Source organism: Felis catus, chromosome X (assembly GCF_018350175.1).
Source record: "Felis catus isolate Fca126 chromosome X, F.catus_Fca126_mat1.0, whole genome shotgun sequence".
NCBI classification, from domain to species: Eukaryota; Metazoa; Chordata; class Mammalia; order Carnivora; family Felidae; genus Felis; species Felis catus.
Window position 1 is genome coordinate 22,100,392 of NC_058386.1, and position 19,130 is coordinate 22,119,521.

The 19,130-nt window shown below is 51.2% G+C and overlaps 2 protein-coding genes across 2 annotated transcripts; both read left to right on the forward strand.

Moving 5' to 3' along the window:
• Positions 1 to 3,228: 3,228 nt before the first annotated feature.
• On the forward strand, positions 3,229 to 5,388 carry LOC111558670 (melanoma-associated antigen B17-like). Its single transcript, XM_023248955.2, has 2 exons — positions 3,229 to 3,385; positions 3,858 to 5,388. The coding sequence occupies exon 2, from the start codon at positions 3,895 to 3,897 to the stop codon at positions 4,888 to 4,890; it is 996 nt and encodes a 331-aa protein (XP_023104723.2). The 5' UTR covers positions 3,229 to 3,385; positions 3,858 to 3,894; the 3' UTR covers positions 4,891 to 5,388.
• Positions 5,389 to 18,245: 12,857 nt separating this feature from the next.
• LOC102899615 (melanoma-associated antigen B5) lies at positions 18,246 to 18,912 on the forward strand. The gene is given in 3 exon segments (XM_011291657.2): positions 18,246 to 18,297; positions 18,300 to 18,508; positions 18,511 to 18,912. Coding segments are annotated over 3 exon segments (663 nt in total).
• Positions 18,913 to 19,130: the final 218 nt, after the last annotated feature.

The window sequence follows — 19,130 nt, forward strand, 5'->3', positions numbered from 1 at the left end:
TGAAAAAAAATACCCAGTACACAACCATCACACAAGAATAAGAATACCAAAGTAAATAAGACAAAAGAATAATGAAAAGACATTGTGGTAACAATATGATCTCTTAATTAAAAAGTTCCAAATAATTGGTACAGAAATTATTTTTTTTGATTTTTAAAAAATTAATTTTTTTTGTTCTTAAGAGAAAGAGTATGCAAGTGGGGGAGAGGGGCAGAGGAGAGACCGAAAGAATTCCAAGCCAAGTCCAGGCTCAGCATGGAGCCTGATCCCAGGATCCTGGGATCACGACCTGAGCTGAAATTAAGGGTGGGACACTCAATCAACTGAACCACCCAGGCGCCCCGGTACAGAAATTATTAAGATACATAAGCAACTTCGGAAAGATGATATATAAAAGATCAATATAGTCAATTATGGAATCTGGCCAACAAAATCACTGACCAATTACAATATGTAATGGAAAGTATATCACTGAAAACAACAATAATAGCCAAGATACACCTAAAACAAAAACAAAAAGACACCTACAAGTTCTTTAGGAGACAACTATAAAAACTTACTGATCGACTTCTGAAAAAAAGTACTCAAAAAAGCAGTTTACAATGTTTATTTATACAAAAGAGAACACTGCAAAGCTGTCAATTCTCTTTACTGTATTTACAGATTTATGGCTTTACCTACAGCTACAAAAATGACACCAACTCAGGTTGCTTTTTCCCATAATCAAAACCAACCCTGGAAAAACTGACAAAGAAACAAACAAACAAACAAAACAAATATGAACAAGAGCAAAACAACAAAAATGATGAGCCCCTGGGGAACACTAACTCTGTCTTGAACTAGAGTATCTATGTGGGCAGGCGGAGGCCTGCGTGTGACTGAGGACAGTACATAGCCTGCAAGAGAGGCAGATGACAGAACTGACTGGAGGGAAGGTTTTAAGTCCAGCCCTTGATCCTTTCAGTATTCCCTAGGACAATGAATTTCTACACCTTCAATAAAGGAACCTAAGGCAGCTCCTCAGAGCCTAAGTGCCAGGACCAAGGGGAAATACCAGGACTGCACCAAAGCAGGGGTTTATATTGGAAGCATGAGTCCACAGGCTGTGCTAAAAACCACTTGAAAATATGCCAGTGAATGTGAACTGGCCTTTATTAACTAACATCTTACGACAACAAAACGCATAAAATAAAACAGACTACTAGCGAGTATCAAAATAATTGCACATAAGGATGGAAACTGGTTCCAGAAACCATGATCAGTAAGAATGATGTCAGCCAAAGAAACCCCAGGAAGAGTGATCAGGCTAAGGGGCAACCCACTTTTCCATGGGATTCCTAAGGGCCTTGATAGGGGGTGTGATGAGGTATGAAGTGAGCAAAGGAAAGAACTCCAGAGTTGCTAACTCCAAGTTCCTTGAAAGAAATCGAATGGGCTCCTCCACCCAGAAAGGAGAACACAGCAGGATTCTCATTCTGTGGCAGCCACTTCTGGGAAGCCTCAGGCAGGAGTGGCCTGGTGAGAAGGAATTCATGAAAGGAGGCTCACAAAGTCAAAGCCTGTGGTATAAGGAGTTGGCCTTAGGCCAGCTAATTAGAGGTAACCAAAGAACTATTAGAAATGAAGCGAAACATTGAGAGACTAATGAGAGGTGCATGCACGACATAGGAGAGAACAAAATAGACCCTGTCCTGTCCTGTTTGGAGGGCACCAAGTAGAGTTGCTAAGCTCAGAACCCCAAAAACACCCTACTTGAGGCTGGGAGGGAAATGATACGAAAATACAAAATGTTAAAAATACAAATGATACAAAAATACAAAAAAAAAAAAAAAAAGAAAGATACAAAAATCCAAAAAAACCCAAAAATGTCAAAATAGAATACAAGTATCATAGTAATTATGCACAGGCCAGAACTGTATCCCAGAAGCTTTCAGAAATGGCAGTGATGTCAGGCAGGAGAAGACACAGGCAGAGCTATGAGGCTAAGAAGCAACTGACTTTCTCTGTGGGGTTCTCAATACCATGGTGGGGGTGAGAGGCTTCAGTTACAAACGGGAGCAACTCCGGGACTGTGAAGAACTCGGTGCAACATCTCTAACCTCCAACACGGGACCACAGAGGACTACTCTGTCCTCCCGCAGCCGTCTCTGGAAGGCCTCTGGCAGCGGTAGCCAGGAGAGGTGTAGCTGCACTTCATATCCCGAGTCACAGGCAGTGATGGCATCGACCTAAAGGCAGAAGAGGGACATCGACCAGCACCCAGAAGGACTCAAGGAAAGACACCGAGAGAGGATTGAGGCAGTTCCCACACGGAACACGGGCTCCCCCAAAGGCAACACCTGGCCATCGTCAGCTCGGGGGAGCCCCAGCCATGGCTGCTAAGCTCAGACCCCCAAACATTTCCTACTGCTGGGTGCTTAGAGGGAAACGAGACGCTTGGTCCGAGGCCCTCGGACACGGCACAGCAGAGGGAGAGTTCACAGGAGCTGCTAAGAGTCCGCCAAAGCCCGCGTGCGAGTCCTGCGGGAGGGACTCCAGCCCCCCTGGAACCCAGCCCCCCCTGCGCATCCCCCCACGCCAACCCCAGAGCCCGCCCCCTCCGCTGTCGATCTGGGGGCCAGGCCCACATGACCGGAAGTGGCCCTTCCAACTTCCTCCCAGCGCTGGGCAGTGAGGCCTGGTCGGACAACCGCTGCCTCGGCTGAACACGAGGAGGGGGTCCCACGTCCCGTCAGGCGTCAAGGTGAGAGCAGCCCTGGCTCGACCACCGCGGGGACGTTTCCCCGACGTCCCCAGCCCCGTCTCCCCTGAAAAGAGGGGCCCACGCAGACCCTGGCCCGTTCCGCCCCTGCTCCGGGGGCTCGGAGACCCCCGTCATGGCCGTTCATCCCAAGTGCCTTGGCTTACCCCGCCGGGTGTCAGGGATTGCAGGCCTCGGCCCCAGGCTGCTGGACGCTGGCGCGGCTCAGCACAGGGAGCCATCCCTCCCAGGCCCTGTGGAGGGAAGGAGGGGACCCTCGTGAGGACTGGGGGGGACTCCGTACTCCGCGACAGGGGTGACGCAGCGTCCCCGCTCCTGACCTTGGCCGGCCGGGGGGGGGGGGGTAGGGTCCGGGCCCCGGGGACCAGAGGGAACGTGGCCTGTCCGCTCGTGTCAACCCTGCAAATGCCAGGAAAGGAAGGCCAGGCTGAGACAGCCCCGCCACGTCTAAGAAATACCAGGTGTGAGGCCGGGGGGAGCTGTGTCCCGAAGCTGCAGCCAGCAGTCAGTGGAAGGGAGGGTCCCAGGTCCTACCCGGAGCCCAAGTGGGGATTCTGCGTCATTCCCAGCACCCAAGGAACCCAGGACAGAGAAGGCCTGCCACGAGTGTTCATTCAGCACCAGGTGCCCCCTGACTCCGTGGGGGGCCGAGGCGCTCCCTCCTTTCGGCCCCGTGGGTCCCCTGGAAGATGGCGGGGTCGCCTTCAGAGCAGGAGACGGGGGTGGGGGCCTGGGTCGGGCCCACAAGTAGGGTGCCGAGCCTGAATGTGACGGAGAGGGCCCCCAAACCCGGGACCCAGGGCTCTCCCGCGTCAGTTCGGAACCCCGCTGTCACCCGAGTGGCCCCCAGGCAGGGCTGTCTGCCTGGGGCCAAGGCTCCCCCCACGTGCCTCCACAGGGTGCTCGGCCGGGGGGGTGGGGGGGATGGGGTGGTGGGGGGGGTGGGGCAGGCTGACCAGGACGTCGGGAGCCCTGGGGGGTCGCACAGCGGTGCCCTCGAGGACCCTGCAGGGGAGGCCTTGGCCGAAGCCCAGGGGGACTCTCCCCACTGAAGGCTCTCAGGGCAACTCCTGCCCCCCCACCCCCGCCCTTACAGGTGTCCTCGCTGCCTGCCAGCCGGGCCCAGCGTCGTCATGCCGCCCCGCCAGAAGAAAAAGCTGCGCGCCCGCCAGAAACGCCAGGAGGGCCAGGGTGAGGGGCAGGGTGTGGGGGGTGCTCAGGCCGCCGCCGCCGCCGCCGCAGCAGCAGCGGCGGCGGCGGCGGCGGAGCCCCTTGGGGAGGCTTCCCCGGGGTCCCCCCGGGCGGGTGCAGCCCAGCAGCCTCAGGGTGCCCCGGCCCCCGGGTCCCCCGGGTCCCCCCGCGCAGGCGCCGCAAGCCCGCCACGTGAGCAGGGCGCCGGCAAAGACCCGCTCAGCCGCAAGGCCGACATGCTGGTGCGGTTCCTGCTGGAGAAGCACGCCAGCAAGGAGCCCATCACGCGGGCCGCGCTGCTGAAGATCGTCAGCAGGAAGTACGAGGCGCGCTGGGCCGAGATCCTCAGGCGCACCTCGGAGCGCCTGCAGCTGCTCTTCGGCCTCGAGCTCCGGGAGGGCGACGCCGGCGGCCGGGCCTACGCGCTGGTCAGCAAGCCGGGCCTGGAGGGCGACGGCGGCGACGAGGGGCCGCCCAAGAGCGGCCTGGTCCTGGCGCTGCTGGGCGTGATCTTCATGAAGGGCAACCGCGCCAGCGAGGAGGAGGTGTGGGAGTTCCTCAGCGTGCTGGGCGTGTACGCGGGCCGCAGGCACCCGATCTTCGGGGAGCCCAGGAGGCTCATCACCCAAGACCTGGTGCGCCAGAAGTACCTGGAGTACCGCCACGTGCCGGGCAGCAAACCTCAGCGCTACGAGTTCCTGTGGGGCCCGAGAGCCCGCGCCCACACCAGCAAGATGGAGGTGCTGCAGGTGCTGGCCAAGATCAACGACACGGTGCCCAGCTGCTTCCCCCAGCTGTACCAGGAGGCCCTGCTGGAAGAGGCGGCGCGCGAGAGCTACACAGGCGCAGCCACGGTGGCCTCCGCTGGCGAGGCTGCGGGCCCTTCGGGAGCCGGGGAGCCGTCCCGGGCCCGGGTGGGCCGCGGCCGCCGAATCTAGCGAGGCGGGTGGGGCGGCTGCTCCTCCTGCTCGGGGCGGAAGGGGGCCCTTGACCTTCCAGGTAGTGCAGAGTCGGGGGGCTGGAGGGAAGTAAGTAGTTCTTCTTCATATTTGTTCTAAACTCTTAACTAATATCAACCCACATATCATTCATATTTATTTAGGTGTTTACAAGTTTTTTCCTAGTATCCCTTATTTAGCACTAGAATATAAACTTAAGAATGGCATGGCTCTCACCTCCATGGCTGTTCCTCAAGGGAGAGTTACAGTGTTGTTGTGTGCAAAACAAAGCCACAGACCATCGATATTGCATTTATGGTCCAGAAGTAGGTAACATGGCATGCAGTAGGGATTTTCATGGCCGTGTGAGAAGAGGAAAACGGAAAAGAGCGGGGAATAGCCAACGGAGAAACACTAGTTAAATAAAAGGAAAAGGTGTTTAATTCATGGTTTGCCTTTTCCATTCAGTCTCTTAGTAAAAAGATGTGTTCTCAAGAATGTTTGTTTTGTCTCTGTGCACTGTATATTCCCTGCTACCTGCTGGATGAAAAGTAAACTCAGATGGGGCCCTTGGGTGGCTCCGTTGGTTGGGCGACCCACCCTTGGTTTCTGCTCGGGTCACGATCTCCAGTGTGGTGGGATCAAGCCCTGGGTTGGGCTCTCTGTTGACAGTGTGGAACCTGCTTGGGATTCTCTCCCTCCCACCCTCTCCCTGCCCCTCCCCCCCCTCTTGCTCCTTCTCTCTGGACATACACCAGCATTCAGGGAAAACCAAACTCAGGTGGGGGGCGGGTGGGGGTTGGGGGTTCATACCAATCCTAACTGCCATTCGCTCAGGCCGGGGATTTTTCTACTGAGCATGTGAAATGCTTCCTATGGTACATAACTTCCAACATTCCTATAGCAAACTTCCTTTACAGACAAAGCACCGGTAAATGCCTCAAGTTCACGGGAGTGGTGAGCGACCTCCCTGGGACTGGATCCCTGCTCTGGATTGGTTTAGATCCATCTCGAGACCCATGCTCTTCCTTTCCTCCCAGCTTTTCATTCTTTCTCTTCTCATCACTCCACACTCTATCTCATGGGATAAACAAAACCCTGACCCAAAGTGGCGTTTCAGAATACACAGCCACGGTAATAATAATCCTACATAACTGTGTAGCGTGACCAAAGATAAGAAAAAACTGACATCCAGTGTCAACAGGATCACCTGTACATGCAACGTCAGACAACCCGAAAAGGTCAGGGGCTCTCAAAATCCTGACGGGCCCCGCCTCGTCCCTATAAGAAGTAAATCCGTTAGAAGGAGAGGCCCGGAAGATGCTGTCTAGCTGGCAAAGAGAAGGATTCTTCTCTGACAGCAGACCATCTGGGCAGCCCCCTACCCCCAGCCTCCCAGGCCTCCCCCCCACCCCTGCCTAGTGTCACATCTTCCTAGGGACAGCGCCCAAATCCCTGCAAGGCCTGCAGTCAGAAACCTGCTCGAGGGTCGGCAGGGATGTGGATTTCCGAGCAGCCTCTAACTGAGGAGAGGACAAAATGAGGACCCTAGACACCCACACCCCAGAACATGGGATTACCGAGGGAGCTGCCCTCACACCTAGGGGGCCTCAGGTAGAGCTGTACCTGAGCGTCCCCTCCTCCTTCAAGGTTCTCAGAGATAGAGAAGCCTCGGTTTAAGGGCTGTGTCCTCAGGGCAGTGGAGGGAAGAGTCCCAGCCTGACAGGTAGCAAGGTGGGGACCCCGAATGAGGAGGGAGGAACTGCCCGTCCTGCCACACCAGGGGCTCCACAACACATACCCTGCTTTCCGCCTCGTGTGGCTGTGGCCGGCGCTCTCCGGCTGAGGCTCCCCCTCATTTCTTCTGGTGGGGAACAGAGGAGGGGGGTTCATGGGGAGGCGAGGTCTCGTGCTGAGGCAGCAGCTCCAATTCTGTCCGAGCAGCACATCCTATCCAACAGGCCTTACTGGCATTTAAGGTGAGGATACTGAGGGCTGATGAGTGGACCCCTATGACAGAGGGGACCACACAGAGCCTCCGGCAGGGGGAAGCCAGGGAGTAGCAGCTGGCCTTCCCCGTCTAGTGTCTCAGGAAGATGACAGCCTTGCCGGAAGGCTGGCCGACTCAGTAGAGGAAGGAGTCCCATATACTCCCCGGAGTCAAGGTTAGACACCCGAGCAAAGCCCGAGGGGCTAGTCACTCGACAAGAGGGAAGTGTCCTAAAATTTAGCCCCTACTATGATCTTTCAGAGGATCCCAACAGCCCCGGACAGATAGGGTTCATCCTGACTTCCAAATCAGAATGTCCAGGCAGGTAACGGCCTTGGTCTGAGGAGCACGGCCTTAGGTGAGTGGAGGATAGAGTCCCAGGGCTGGTCATGAGTCAAGAGGAGGACCGTGAGTGAGGAGCAAGGGGACCCCTCACCCCAGAAGAGAGGAGAACGCCCAGAGTCCCACCCTTGCTGTCAGTCCTAGGAGGCGCAGGGCAAAGCTTTCCAGCTGAGGTGTCCCCTCTTTCCACGGGAAGTGGTCTCACGGAGGAGAGGGCCTCTGCCTAATGGGAGCAGCCTCAGTCCTCACGGTGTGGAAACCTCGTCCCTAACTGGAGGCAAGTTGATGACTCTAAATCAGGGGAAAGGGACACCGACCAGAACACACGGGGCCACGCAGAGCCCGACCACTGCTGTCTTCTCTCCGCAAACCCAGGAATGTTGGCATTCCTGTCCCGCTCGTGTCCTCTGGGGGTGTCTCGTGGAGGAGGTGAGGCGCTGGGTCGAAGGGGCGAGCCTCAGCAGAGCAGAGGGAGAAACTCCAGGTCATGCCAAGAATCCGGCATGGGGCCCTATGTCAAGAGGGAACCACCCAAACCATAAAGGTAGAGACGCCACAGAACACCTTGGCCACTGTTGGCCATGGGACTATAGGAAGGGTTGCCATGGGAGGCAACCCTCACAGTCCCCTAGGTGGTCTTAGGCCATGAAAAGCCTTAGCGTGGGGGAACGGGCCTCCAGGTCATGGCAAGAAGCAGTGTGAAGACTGAGTGAGGACCAAGAGAAACAACGGAAAAGACAGAAGAACAAACGGTCCCACCACCCTGTCAGACCTGGCCGGGGGCTCCAGGCAGGAGTATGCAAATGTGTCACCCACTGGCTTCCAGCCTTGAGGGACTCAGGTCAGTAGAAGGAGGCCTCCTAGATCCTGACAAAGTGAGGACTGTAGGTGTCACCAACCTCAGAACGGTAGAGTCCCATCAAGTTTTGTCCCCCGCTGTTAGCTCTCAGAATCTCCAAACAGCTGTGACTAGATGTGACTTACGTGACTTCCACCTCTGGGGACTCGGGGTGGTGAGGCCCTTGGTTGGAAGCGAGAAAAGGGACAACTGCCAGGCTGTGCCAGGGATAAGGGTAAGGGCCCTGAGAAAGGAGCAGAGCATGAAAACCATAACAATGGTGCAGCACATCATATCCGCCCTGCTGTCAGTCCCGGGAGACATCGGGAAAGATGTCAGGCAGAGTGAAGGCAACCCTCAATTCCTGTCGGGGTGACAGAGAAATAGGGAGAGTAAGAGATCAAGAGAGGAAGGAATGAGGCCATCCCAGAGTCAAACTGAGGAACCTGAGTGAGGACCAGGGAGACAAACCATCCTAAGTTCCAGATTTGCCTACCACAACTTTGTGTCTCAAGCGACCACAGGCAGGGGTGGCCAAATACGGTCATCCTCACTCTTTCTACTGGGTCTCAAAGCGTTGTGGCCTTCCTAAGAGGAGATGTCTTCAGGCAAAGGTAGAGAGGAGCCACCGGCCCTCCTAGGATTCAATGTGAGAACCCTGACTGAAGACTGAGGGGCCCCTGCCCCACCCCCCGAGTGGAAGGGACAACAAAGAGTCCAGCTGCACCTCTGCTCAGTGCTTCAAGGCTCAGGGCAGGGCGGACAGGCAGAGGATCCCCTATTCCTCCCTTATAGCATGTCTAAGGATGTTAAGATCCTTAGCCTGAATGTGAAGCCACTAGAGGGCAGAAGGGTGTGTCCCAGCCCCGAGGTGACAAAGTGAGCAGCCCCCCCTGCCAGCCCCTGTGGCCACCCTGGTTCACTCCCGGGCAGGTCTGTCTGACAGTGGCCCAAGACTCCCAACACCTTCCTCCACAGGGTGCTCAGGACCCAGGCTGACCAGGACAACAGGAGCCCTGTGGGGTCCTAGAGCAGTGCCCTCGAGGACCCTGCAGGGGCAGCCATGGTCGAAGCCAAGGTGGAATCTCCCCACTGATGGGGCTCACATCATTTCCTTCTGATGTCAGGCAGAGCCAGGTGCCCAGGTGCCTTTGCTATTTGCTGTCCCTAACCAGTGTCGTCACGCCTCAGGGCCAAAAGAGTAAGCTCCGCCTCTGCGAGAAATGCCCCCAAGGTCTTGAGGGTGCTCAGTCTACTGCAGCAGCAGCAGCAGCAGCAGAGTCCCCCATTTTCCTCCTCTCCTGATTTGGGGGTATTCTGCAGAGATCTCCTCTTTCTGGCATTCCCCGAGAGCCAAAGAGAGCCCCATCCACCACTACCTCTATTGTAGGGGTGTCCTGCCCAAGATGTGAAGACAATGCCAAGAGCCAACCAAACTGAGGAGAGGACAGCACCATCCATTGAGAGCTCCCACAGAACTCCTCTAAGCAGGAAGGCAAGTTATACTGGCACAATTTCTGCTGCACGTCTATAACATGAAGACCCATTAGAAAAGCAGTCATGCTGAAAGGTGCTGACAAAATGTCCAAGAACTGCTTCCCTGAGATCCTGAGGAGAAAGGGATTGGCTTTTGGCCTTGAATTAAAGGAAGTGGGGTTCCTTTGATGCAAGAGTGATGCTAGAGCATCCCTCTGATGCTCCTGCCAGCGTCCTGGCCTTCCTAACCACGGGCGTGTGAGAGGCAATAAGGATTTGCCCAAGACCCATCTCCTGGTGACACCCCTGAGCATGAGCTTCATGAAGGGCAACTGGGCCACAGCAGGGAAGAACTGAGAAGTTCTGAGTCAGATTTAGGCATATGGTGGGGGAACAACTTCGTATATGAAGAGTTCATCACCCAAGATGGAACGAGGCTCGAGGACCTGGAGTACCGACTGGTGCCCAACGGTGATCCTCCTCTCTGTGAATTCCCATGGGGGTCTAAGAGCCTGTGCTGCAACCAGCAAGAGATACGTCTGGTCATTGTGGGCCAAGGTCAATGTTACCATCTTCGGTGCCTTCCCATCCCATTATGAACAGGCTTTGAGATAGGAGGAAGAAAGCCTCTAGAGCAGATGCTGCCAGGTTGAGCGCCCAAACCAGCACGTGTTCCAGGGTCATTACCACTAACTACACCCACATCAAGTACAGCCTCAGGGAGATTCTGGACCTTTTCACTGAAGAGTGTCGTTAGTGTTGAAGCAGTGGAGGACTCTCTTAGCACTTTTTAGAAAACTAAAAGATACGTATCTCCCATTTCTTATATTATTCAAGATGGCGAGAGAAATTAAATAATAACAAAGTAGGCATTCTGCTTGCTATCTCTCTTCCTCCACAACCGTTAACTGAGCATCTCTTCTCGGGGAGGCCTCATGCCAGTACTAGGGATGCTACGCAAAAGAAGACCAGGCCACTGTCCGTAGACTTTTAGTCTAGGAGCTGCTACCGTATCAGCAAGACAGTGACCTAGACTCTAGGACCCATGTAAATGACGAGTGAAAAGAAGGAGTCAGGGAGGGAGAGAAGGTTCCCGATGAGAGTAGCCACGAGCAAGTGCTCTGCAGCTAGGCACTTGGGAGCTTTGCCACACCTGACTTCCTATAGAGGAGGTCGTTTGAAGTTAAGCAGGGTAGTGGACTAGATGAAGTGGTGAGAATCGTGAGCCGAGAATGGGCCCTCAGACGGTGGGTCTCAGAGCTGAGAGTCTGACTATAGGCAAGAATGAAATCCTGCCCTTAATCCTTACTTTGGGATGCTGGATACACCAGACAGGCTCTCCACCTGGGGAAGGAAGAGAAGCGGTCCTGGGCTCTGGTTCCAGTGCATGTGAACACAGTGCACAAAACAGATGTTTGAGGCACATGCTGTCTAGGAGGCTTCTAAGAAACAAAGGTGACACTCCTGGAGAGTGAGATGTCATTTCACTATCTCTGCGCCAGGCTGGGAGGGCCAGAGGCTACTCCATTCCAGGGGCATTCTATTAACGATTTTCAGGGGAATTTGGCAAACTCTTATGGAAAACTAGATTCTTGGTGGTGGTGAAATGAATGAAAACGGGCGTGGTTTGGATGGAAAGGCCCTCGGGAGGGAAATTGTCCATGACACCAATTCTAGAACCTCTGCATTGCATCTAACTGGGGGAGACTCCTCCACACCCAGATTAAATAACACATTTTCAAACGGGAAAAATGTACATAGCTTTACTGGCTAAGCAGTACTTCCTTCTTTCCAAAGGTGCTGCAGTTTTTCTGACATCTCATAAAAACAAACAAACAAACAAACAAACAAACAAACCCGAAATCCCAGAGGAATTGGTATTATTGTCTGGGGTCCTAATCATCATAGTAAGAAATGCCACTCTTTAGAAGATCATTGTTTCAGATGCTTTGCAAACACTGCACATATTCCAACAATCCTACCAGGGAGGACACATCAGACTCACTTTGCAGATGATGAACTAGCCATTTTCTCCAGTTCACCTGGCTTTGAAGTGACGGACCCAGAACTAGAGCCCTGGTCTGAATTTGTCTAGAGGCCACACTGTGCCACTGCGTGTCTCCCAGATGAAGACCGACACGGTGTCTCTCAATTCGCTTTGTTTTCCCCACTCCTCCAAAATAGATCTGAGGCAATAAGAAAGAGGAACTTGCAGCCAAAATGTTAAAAGCAGGCATAGAAGAGGGCGGTTACTGTGAAAAGAGACCACAATGTGGGGATTGTCTGTGGCTTGCATTCACCTCAGATCCACATACCATTAGCCGTATGGATCCTTGGAAGCAGACCCTGCCCTGGCCGCAAGGCGTGTGTCTGGTTCCAGCACTTTCCTGCAAGACGGCATCCTCGCCCGGGGCCTTCCCTGGTGTGCCCTCGTGTCCAACTCTGGAATCTGTTACTGGTGTGTTATTTGAGACTGGCCTCTGAAAGACACAGCAATGAGCGAGCTTACCCAAGTGGTCAAAAACCAAAGCCTCTCTTGCAACTTGGGGATGAGGAAAGACCACGGATTTCACTAGGAATCAAATAGGATGACTCAGAAACACAATGGTTAGATCACAGAAGAAAATACCGACAAAGGGAAATCACTGCCTTCACAGAAAAGGAGAAAATGCATTTTACAAGAAAAGAACATGTGCTCTACGCTTCTACTCACAATACTGCTGACACCAGCAGTATAGGGTTTAGTGTCTTTATCCCCCAAACGGACCAATTCTTTTTTAAAATTTTTTTTTCAATGTTTATTTATTTTTGGGACAGAGAGAGACAGAGCATGAACGGGGGAGGGGCAGAGAGAGAGGGAGACACAGAATCGGAAACAGGCTCCAGGCTCTGAGCCATCAGCCCAGAGCCCGACGCGGGGCTCGAACTCACGGACCGCGAGATCGTGACCTGGGTGAAGTCGGACGCTTAACCGACTGCGCCTCCCAGGCGCCCCTAATGGACCAATTCTTAAGCAGCAGCCAACTGTCCTACAACTCAATTCCATTCTGACAACATTTACTGAAAAGAGCATCAAATCTCACAAGTCAAGGGCTCATTCCCAGAAGACTCTCCTATACTTAATCACAAATCTGGGCCTCCCGTTCCTCTGACTGGCTATAAATCAGGGATTCCCACAAACTCTTCTTTGGGTTTGAAAATTTTCTAAAATGGCTCACAGAAGTCAGGAGTATGATGTACTTAGTAGGTTACTGATTTCTCATGAATGGACAGGACTAAATTACAGCCAAATGTAAGAAATGCATAGGGGCATCTCGCTGGCTCAGCCAGTTAAGTGTCTGACTCCAGCTCAGGTCACGATCCTGCAGTTCGAGCCCTGCATCGGGCTCTGTGCTGGTGATACAGGGCCTGCTTGGGATTCTCTCCCTCTCTCTCCCTGCCCCTTCCCCACTTGCACGCGTGCTCTCTTTCTCTCAAAATAAATACATCAATTAAAAAAAGAAAAAAGAAAAGCACAGAGCATGGTGTGGGGAAGGCGTTCAGGGATTCCTCGTCCTATCCCCAGCTGTCCCACCCTCCCAGCACCTCCACGAGTTCCGCAAACTGGAAGTTCTCCAAAACACTTTGGTTAGGAGTGTAACGGAGGCTTCATTACAGAAGCACAAATAATGAAATCACTGGCTGTTGGCGATCAAGTCAATCTCCAGCCTCTCTCCCCTCACCGCAGATCAGGAGGTGGGGCCGAAACTTCCAACTCCTTAAATACACGGTTGGTTCCCCCTGGGCAGCCAGTACCCATACTTAGGAGCTTTCCAAAGTCACCTCATGAACATAAACTCAGGTATGGTTGAAAGGGGCTGGTTCTGAATTGTATAAAACACATTCCTTTCACACACCCCAGAACGGTAGAGTCCCATCAAGTTTTGTCCCCCGCTGTTAGCTCTCAGAATCTCCAAACAGCTGTGACTAGATGTGACTTACGTGACTTCCATTTCTGGTGATGACAAATGTATAAGGAGGCCCTGCTACATGAGGCAGCTCGCAGACCCAGAGCCTCAGCCAGGGTGGCCTCTCCTGGTGATGGGGGGGGGGGCGGGGAGCGCGGGGAGCCTTCAAGGACCCGGGTCAGCTGCTGTCGCAGAATCCAGTGAGTCAGGTGAGGCAAAAGATGGCCCTTGGCCTTCCAAGTAGTGCAGAGTTGGGGGCTGGAGGGAACAAAATGAAGATCTTTGCCTTTTTTGTTTGTTTGTTTTTTTCATTAAAGTCATCTGTAAGCTTTTTTTTAATTTTCAGATATTGTTCAGTTTAGTGAAGATATTCTGCTTCAGAACCTAAGGTTACTAATGCCAGAGAAATCACATTATTACCATTCACGTTTAAGTTTTAGGGTTTGCCTTTTTTTTTAAAACAAACTCAAATGCCTTCATTCTTTCCTTTTTGCTACAGAACTGGTTAACAGAGCACTGAAATGGGGTTTTTCATGGGAACATGAAAGAACCTCACAGGAAAATATTTGGGATCACCAGGTGGTGAAACTTAAGGACGGTTAACTCTTTGCTTTATTCTTTGGGCTCTTTGCTCATAAAATTAAATAACATACACCTGGGTACTGTGTAGCTTATTCAAAATGTCTAAGAAATTAAATAAACTTCTCGGTTTATTTCAATAATAATAAATGCTATTTATTTCTTTTCCTCTAGTATCAGTTGAGCATCCTCTCTTTGGAAAGCCCCCTGGTAGCACTGGGAATGTTAAGAAAAATAAGCAAACCAATGCACACTCCACTCCACTCCAAGAAATAAATTAATGACAAGTTAAAAAGAAGAGGTGCATAAGGGGAGGTCCTAGGTGAGAAAAGTCTGGTGTAAAGCGTTCGGTTAACGCTCTGTTGGGCTTGGTAAAATGCTAGTCCCTTGGGGAGGTCATTTTAAGCCAGGCTGTGCTGTGGGCTGGATGTGGCCGGGCGAGTGGTGGGCAGCGAGGGCCAGGTCTTTAGATGATGGTTCTCAGAGTTGGGAGCCCAGGCCTGTAGTGGAAAACAGTTTTTCACATTTACTCTGGGGTTGTGTGAAAACCAGCGTCAGTCCCTAGCTGAGGCCTGAATGGAATGGGTCCTATGCGCGTGCCCCAGTGCAGGTGACACAGTACACAAATGACGTACTTTAGGCAGAGAACGTCCAGAGAGCTTCTGAGTAATAAGGGTAATACTTCATTGAAGTGCGATGCCAAGAAGGCCCTGGACTTTCTTGCTTTTCATGGGATGGGAGTGCCCGAGCTCACTCTGTTAGAAGGGCATTTTAACTAGGTTATTCTGAGTATAATTTGTCCAACTCTTAAGAGAGGGCATGAATTTTGGTGGCGATAAAATGAATGACAACAGGGGTGGTTTGGATGGAAAGGGACCTAAAAGGGAAGTCGTTGGTACCTGACACAAAGAGAAACTTTCAGTTGCATCCAATTGAGGAAGACAGCCCCATACCTATATTAAACAACAGATGCTCTAGTGGAGAAATACTACGGATTTTATTTGCCCTGTAGCATTTCAGTGGATTTGGATTTCTATACTGTTAGTAGTTGGATATTGTCTAATACAGGCTGGAAATAAAATTCTGTAAAGAAACAATTTTATCATCAGGGGTCACAATCATCTTAGTAATAATGGCCGTTCATTAAAAGCACCAAACTTTGTGGGGCACCTGGGTGACTCCATTGGTTAAGCATCTGACTCTTGATTTCGGCTCAGGTCATGACCTCACGGTTGGTGAGTTCGAGTTCAAGCCCCGCATCGGGCTCTACGCTGATAGTGCGGAGCCTGCTTGGGATTCTCTCTCTCCCTCTGCCTCTGCCCCTCCCTGGATCATGCTTGTGCTCTCTCTCTCTCTCTCTCAAAACTAAACATTAAAAAAAAAAAAAAAGCGGGGCGCCTGGGTGGCGCAGTCGGTTAAGCATCCGACTTCAGCCAGGTCACGATCTCGCGGTCCGTGAGTTCGAGCCCCGCGTCAGGCTCTGGGCTGATGGCTCAGAGCCTGGAGCCTGCTTCCGATTCTGTGTCTCCCTCTCTCTCTGCCCCTCCCCCGTTCATGCTCTGTCTCTCTCTGTCCCAAAAATAAATAAACGTTGAAAAAAAAATTAAAAAAAAGCACCAAACTTTGCCTAACACCGTGCCAAATGGGTAATATCCATCACCTATATGTCTATAGTCCTACATGACAAATGTTATCAGACTCACTTTCCGAATAAAGAACTTGGAATATTCTGAAATTCAAGGCTGGCAAGTGACAGCACTGGACTAGACCCTGGCTCTGAATTCCTCAAGAGCCCACAGTGCCACTCCTCTCAGCCCGAGGCTTATGGGTATCACTTACTTCACTGTTCTGCTCATTACTCCCAAATGTATTTCAGGTGTTAAAAACCATGATTTCACACCCCAGACATGGTTTTGGAATACAAAGCCCAAGGAACAAGCAATAGCAAAATCAATGTTAAGTATGAATAAAGAAAGAGACAGTATTCAGCGACAATAATGTTATCAACAAAGGAAATGTCAATAAACCTGAAAAGATCAGGGAATCACAGTATCATGTGGCTCAGTCCCTCTATTGTGGAAAATAAATCTATTAGAAGTGAAGTTATGTAAGAGGCTAAGTCTGTGAAAAGAAAGAAGAGATCAGTGTGTGAGAAAGAAGAAAGAAAGAAGAAAGAAGAGATCTGCGATAGCATACAACCAGCCCTGGGCCCCTGCCTCTACTATAGTTTCATCGTCTCACATTACTCCTGGGAATCAACTCATTTGCTGCCAGGTTTGCAGTAGGGAGACTAAGCAGGAGTTTGGAAGGATGAGGTATTTCCCAGGAAGCCTTTCAAAGAAGAGTCAGGAGAGGTGCCTGGGTGGCTCATTTAGTTAAGCATCTCTTATTTTTGGCTGAAGTCATGATCTCACAGTTTGTGGGTTTGAGCCTCGCATCAGGCTCTGCACTGCTGGTATGGAGCCTGCTTGGGATTCTCACTCTCTCTTTTGCTCTCATAATAAACAAATTTTAAAGAAACTTAAAAAAAAAAAAAGCAGCTCTTTCTGCCCACAGGTCCTGTCTCCATGCTTTAATAAAATCAGCTTTTTGTGCCAAAGAGGTCTTCAAGAATTCCTTCTTGGCCATCAGCTCCAAACCCCCCACAACCCCCAAAACCTCATTATTTGGTGCCTGAACGCAGGGCTATGAGTTTTTTCACCTGGACTCCGAGCTTCGGTGCAAACTTGGCACCATTGGCTCCTACTGCCACCCTTGAAGTCAGGGAACAAAGAACAACCACTTGGACCACCCATTTCAGACTTCCCCACCAATGTCCAAGAGTTTATGACCAAGTTAACACAGTCTAGGAAACTGCATTGTGTGGTGAATCTCAGACAACTAATGAGAAAGCAAACTAGCAACTACCTGTGAGCATTATGCCTACTATTCTTGCAAATGGAAAAGTTAGGAAAGCATTAGTTCTTACTCTCAGCCTCAGGAGACCAAGGACAGGTAGGATCAGATGAGAGTCCCACTTTCTTCTAGGGGTCTCAGGGTGGTGCAGGCTGTGATATGAGGGGCAGGCCTAAGGGCAAGGGAGGGAGGAATTCCAGGCCATGGAAAGGGTCAGGGCTCAAAACGAGGACCAAAGGACTACTCACCACGAGGCAGAAAGGAAAGCAAAGATTCTGGCTCTGCCCCTAATTTCAGCCCATGAAGAACCAGGGCAGGAGTTTCAAGTAGAAACTGCCCCAATGCTTATATATATTAGGTTTATGGGAAATGAAATCCTTAGATCGAAAGTGCAGCTACACTTCAGTGCAAGGGGTGGAGGTGTCAGGCCCTATGTGGACCCCATGTAAGGACCTTAATGAGGACTGAGGACCCCAAAGAGGCCAAGATAGAAAACTCCCCACTGAACAGTCAGACCGGGACAGGAAACATAAGCTGAGGACCCCTTTCACTTCCTCATCATGGGTACCAGGGAGGTTTGTGATGTCAACATCAGAGAAACAGAGGTGAAACAAACAAACAGACACAAACAACAAAACAAAAACCCCATGACTGGCCACTAGTTGAATGATGGTCTTGACTGTGAAATAGGTGATTTCTCAACCACAAGACCAGCAGCTCCTGCTATCACCCCAGTATGCCCGAGGCAGGTCTGACAGGAAGCAGCCTAAATCTCTAATTTCCTTCACAAGCTTCCCATGGGATAAGCCAACTGGGAGGAAAGGAGCCCTGTGGGTGGTGAGAGAAGTGCCCTTGAGGAAAACCAAGTGTACCTTCTTTATAAAGGTGCACACACCCCATCAACCTTCCTCCTCCTCTAGTGGGACCTCACCACCTGCTCTCCTACTCATACTCCTGACCACTGACGTTGATCACAGCCATCATCCCTCAGGGTCAGAAGAATAAGCACTGCACTCATGAGAAATGTCACTAGTCTCGAGGCGACACAAGAGTTCAGGCCCCTGTAGCAGTGGAAGAGTCTCCTCCCTCTTCTTCCCCTGTTTCAGAAGGTAATACCCAGAGTTTATCTGCTGATGACTCAATTAGCACTTCCGAAGAGTCTTGGGGAGCCCCATCTACCACCATTACTTCAGAAATGTTTGGTACAATATCTGATGGTGAGAATAGCCAAGATGAGAAACATCTATGTTTCTCTGGGCCCCACCTTTTACTGAGATCACATGCTTTGATGGGTTTGTGGGAACAGTTTCTTCTGTACCAATAAAAAATGAAAAAGCCCATTCTGAAGGAATGCTAAAGATTAGTGGCCAAACTTACAAAGAATACTATTCTGAGATCATTAAGAGAGCCTCTGAACATATCGAGATTGTCTTTGCGGTAGACTTCAAGGAAGTGGATTCAACCAGCCACTCCTATGACCTTGTCAGCAAAGTGAAACTCCCTAACAATGGGAGGGTGTGCGCCGGCAGGGGGTTACCCAAGACCGGTCTACCCTGATGACAGTCCTGGGTGTGATCTTCATGAAGGGCGACTGTGCTGCTGAGGAAGACAGCTGGAAATGCCTGAATATGATGCAAGTATATGGTGGGAGGAAGCACTCCATCTATGGGGAGCGTAAGAAGCTCATCACCAAAGATTTGGTGAAGCTAGAGTACCTGGAACACTGCCAAGTGTCCAACAGTGATCCTCCATGCTGTGAGTTCCTATGGGGCCCAAAAGCCCACACTGAAACCATCAAGATGAAAGTCCTTGAATTACTGGCCAAGTTCAATGACACAGTTCCCAGTGTCTTCTCAGCAAGATATAAAGAAACTTTGGAAGATGAGGAATTAAGAGCTGAAGCCAGACCTATAGCTACTGTGTGTAACAGACTACTGAAGTCTGAGGCTTTTTAAAAAAAAATTATCGCAGTAAGAAAACATAACCTCACAATAGGGATTTTCATGGAAATGTAAAAGAACCTCATATTAAATGTATTGTGATAATGGAATATAAAAAAACAATAAAACACGATCAACTTTGGTGTTCTTTACTCCTTTCAGCCTTTTGCTTTATAAAATTAGATAATTTATACCTCAATATGTTTAGTTTTAGGATATGCCAAATCATAACA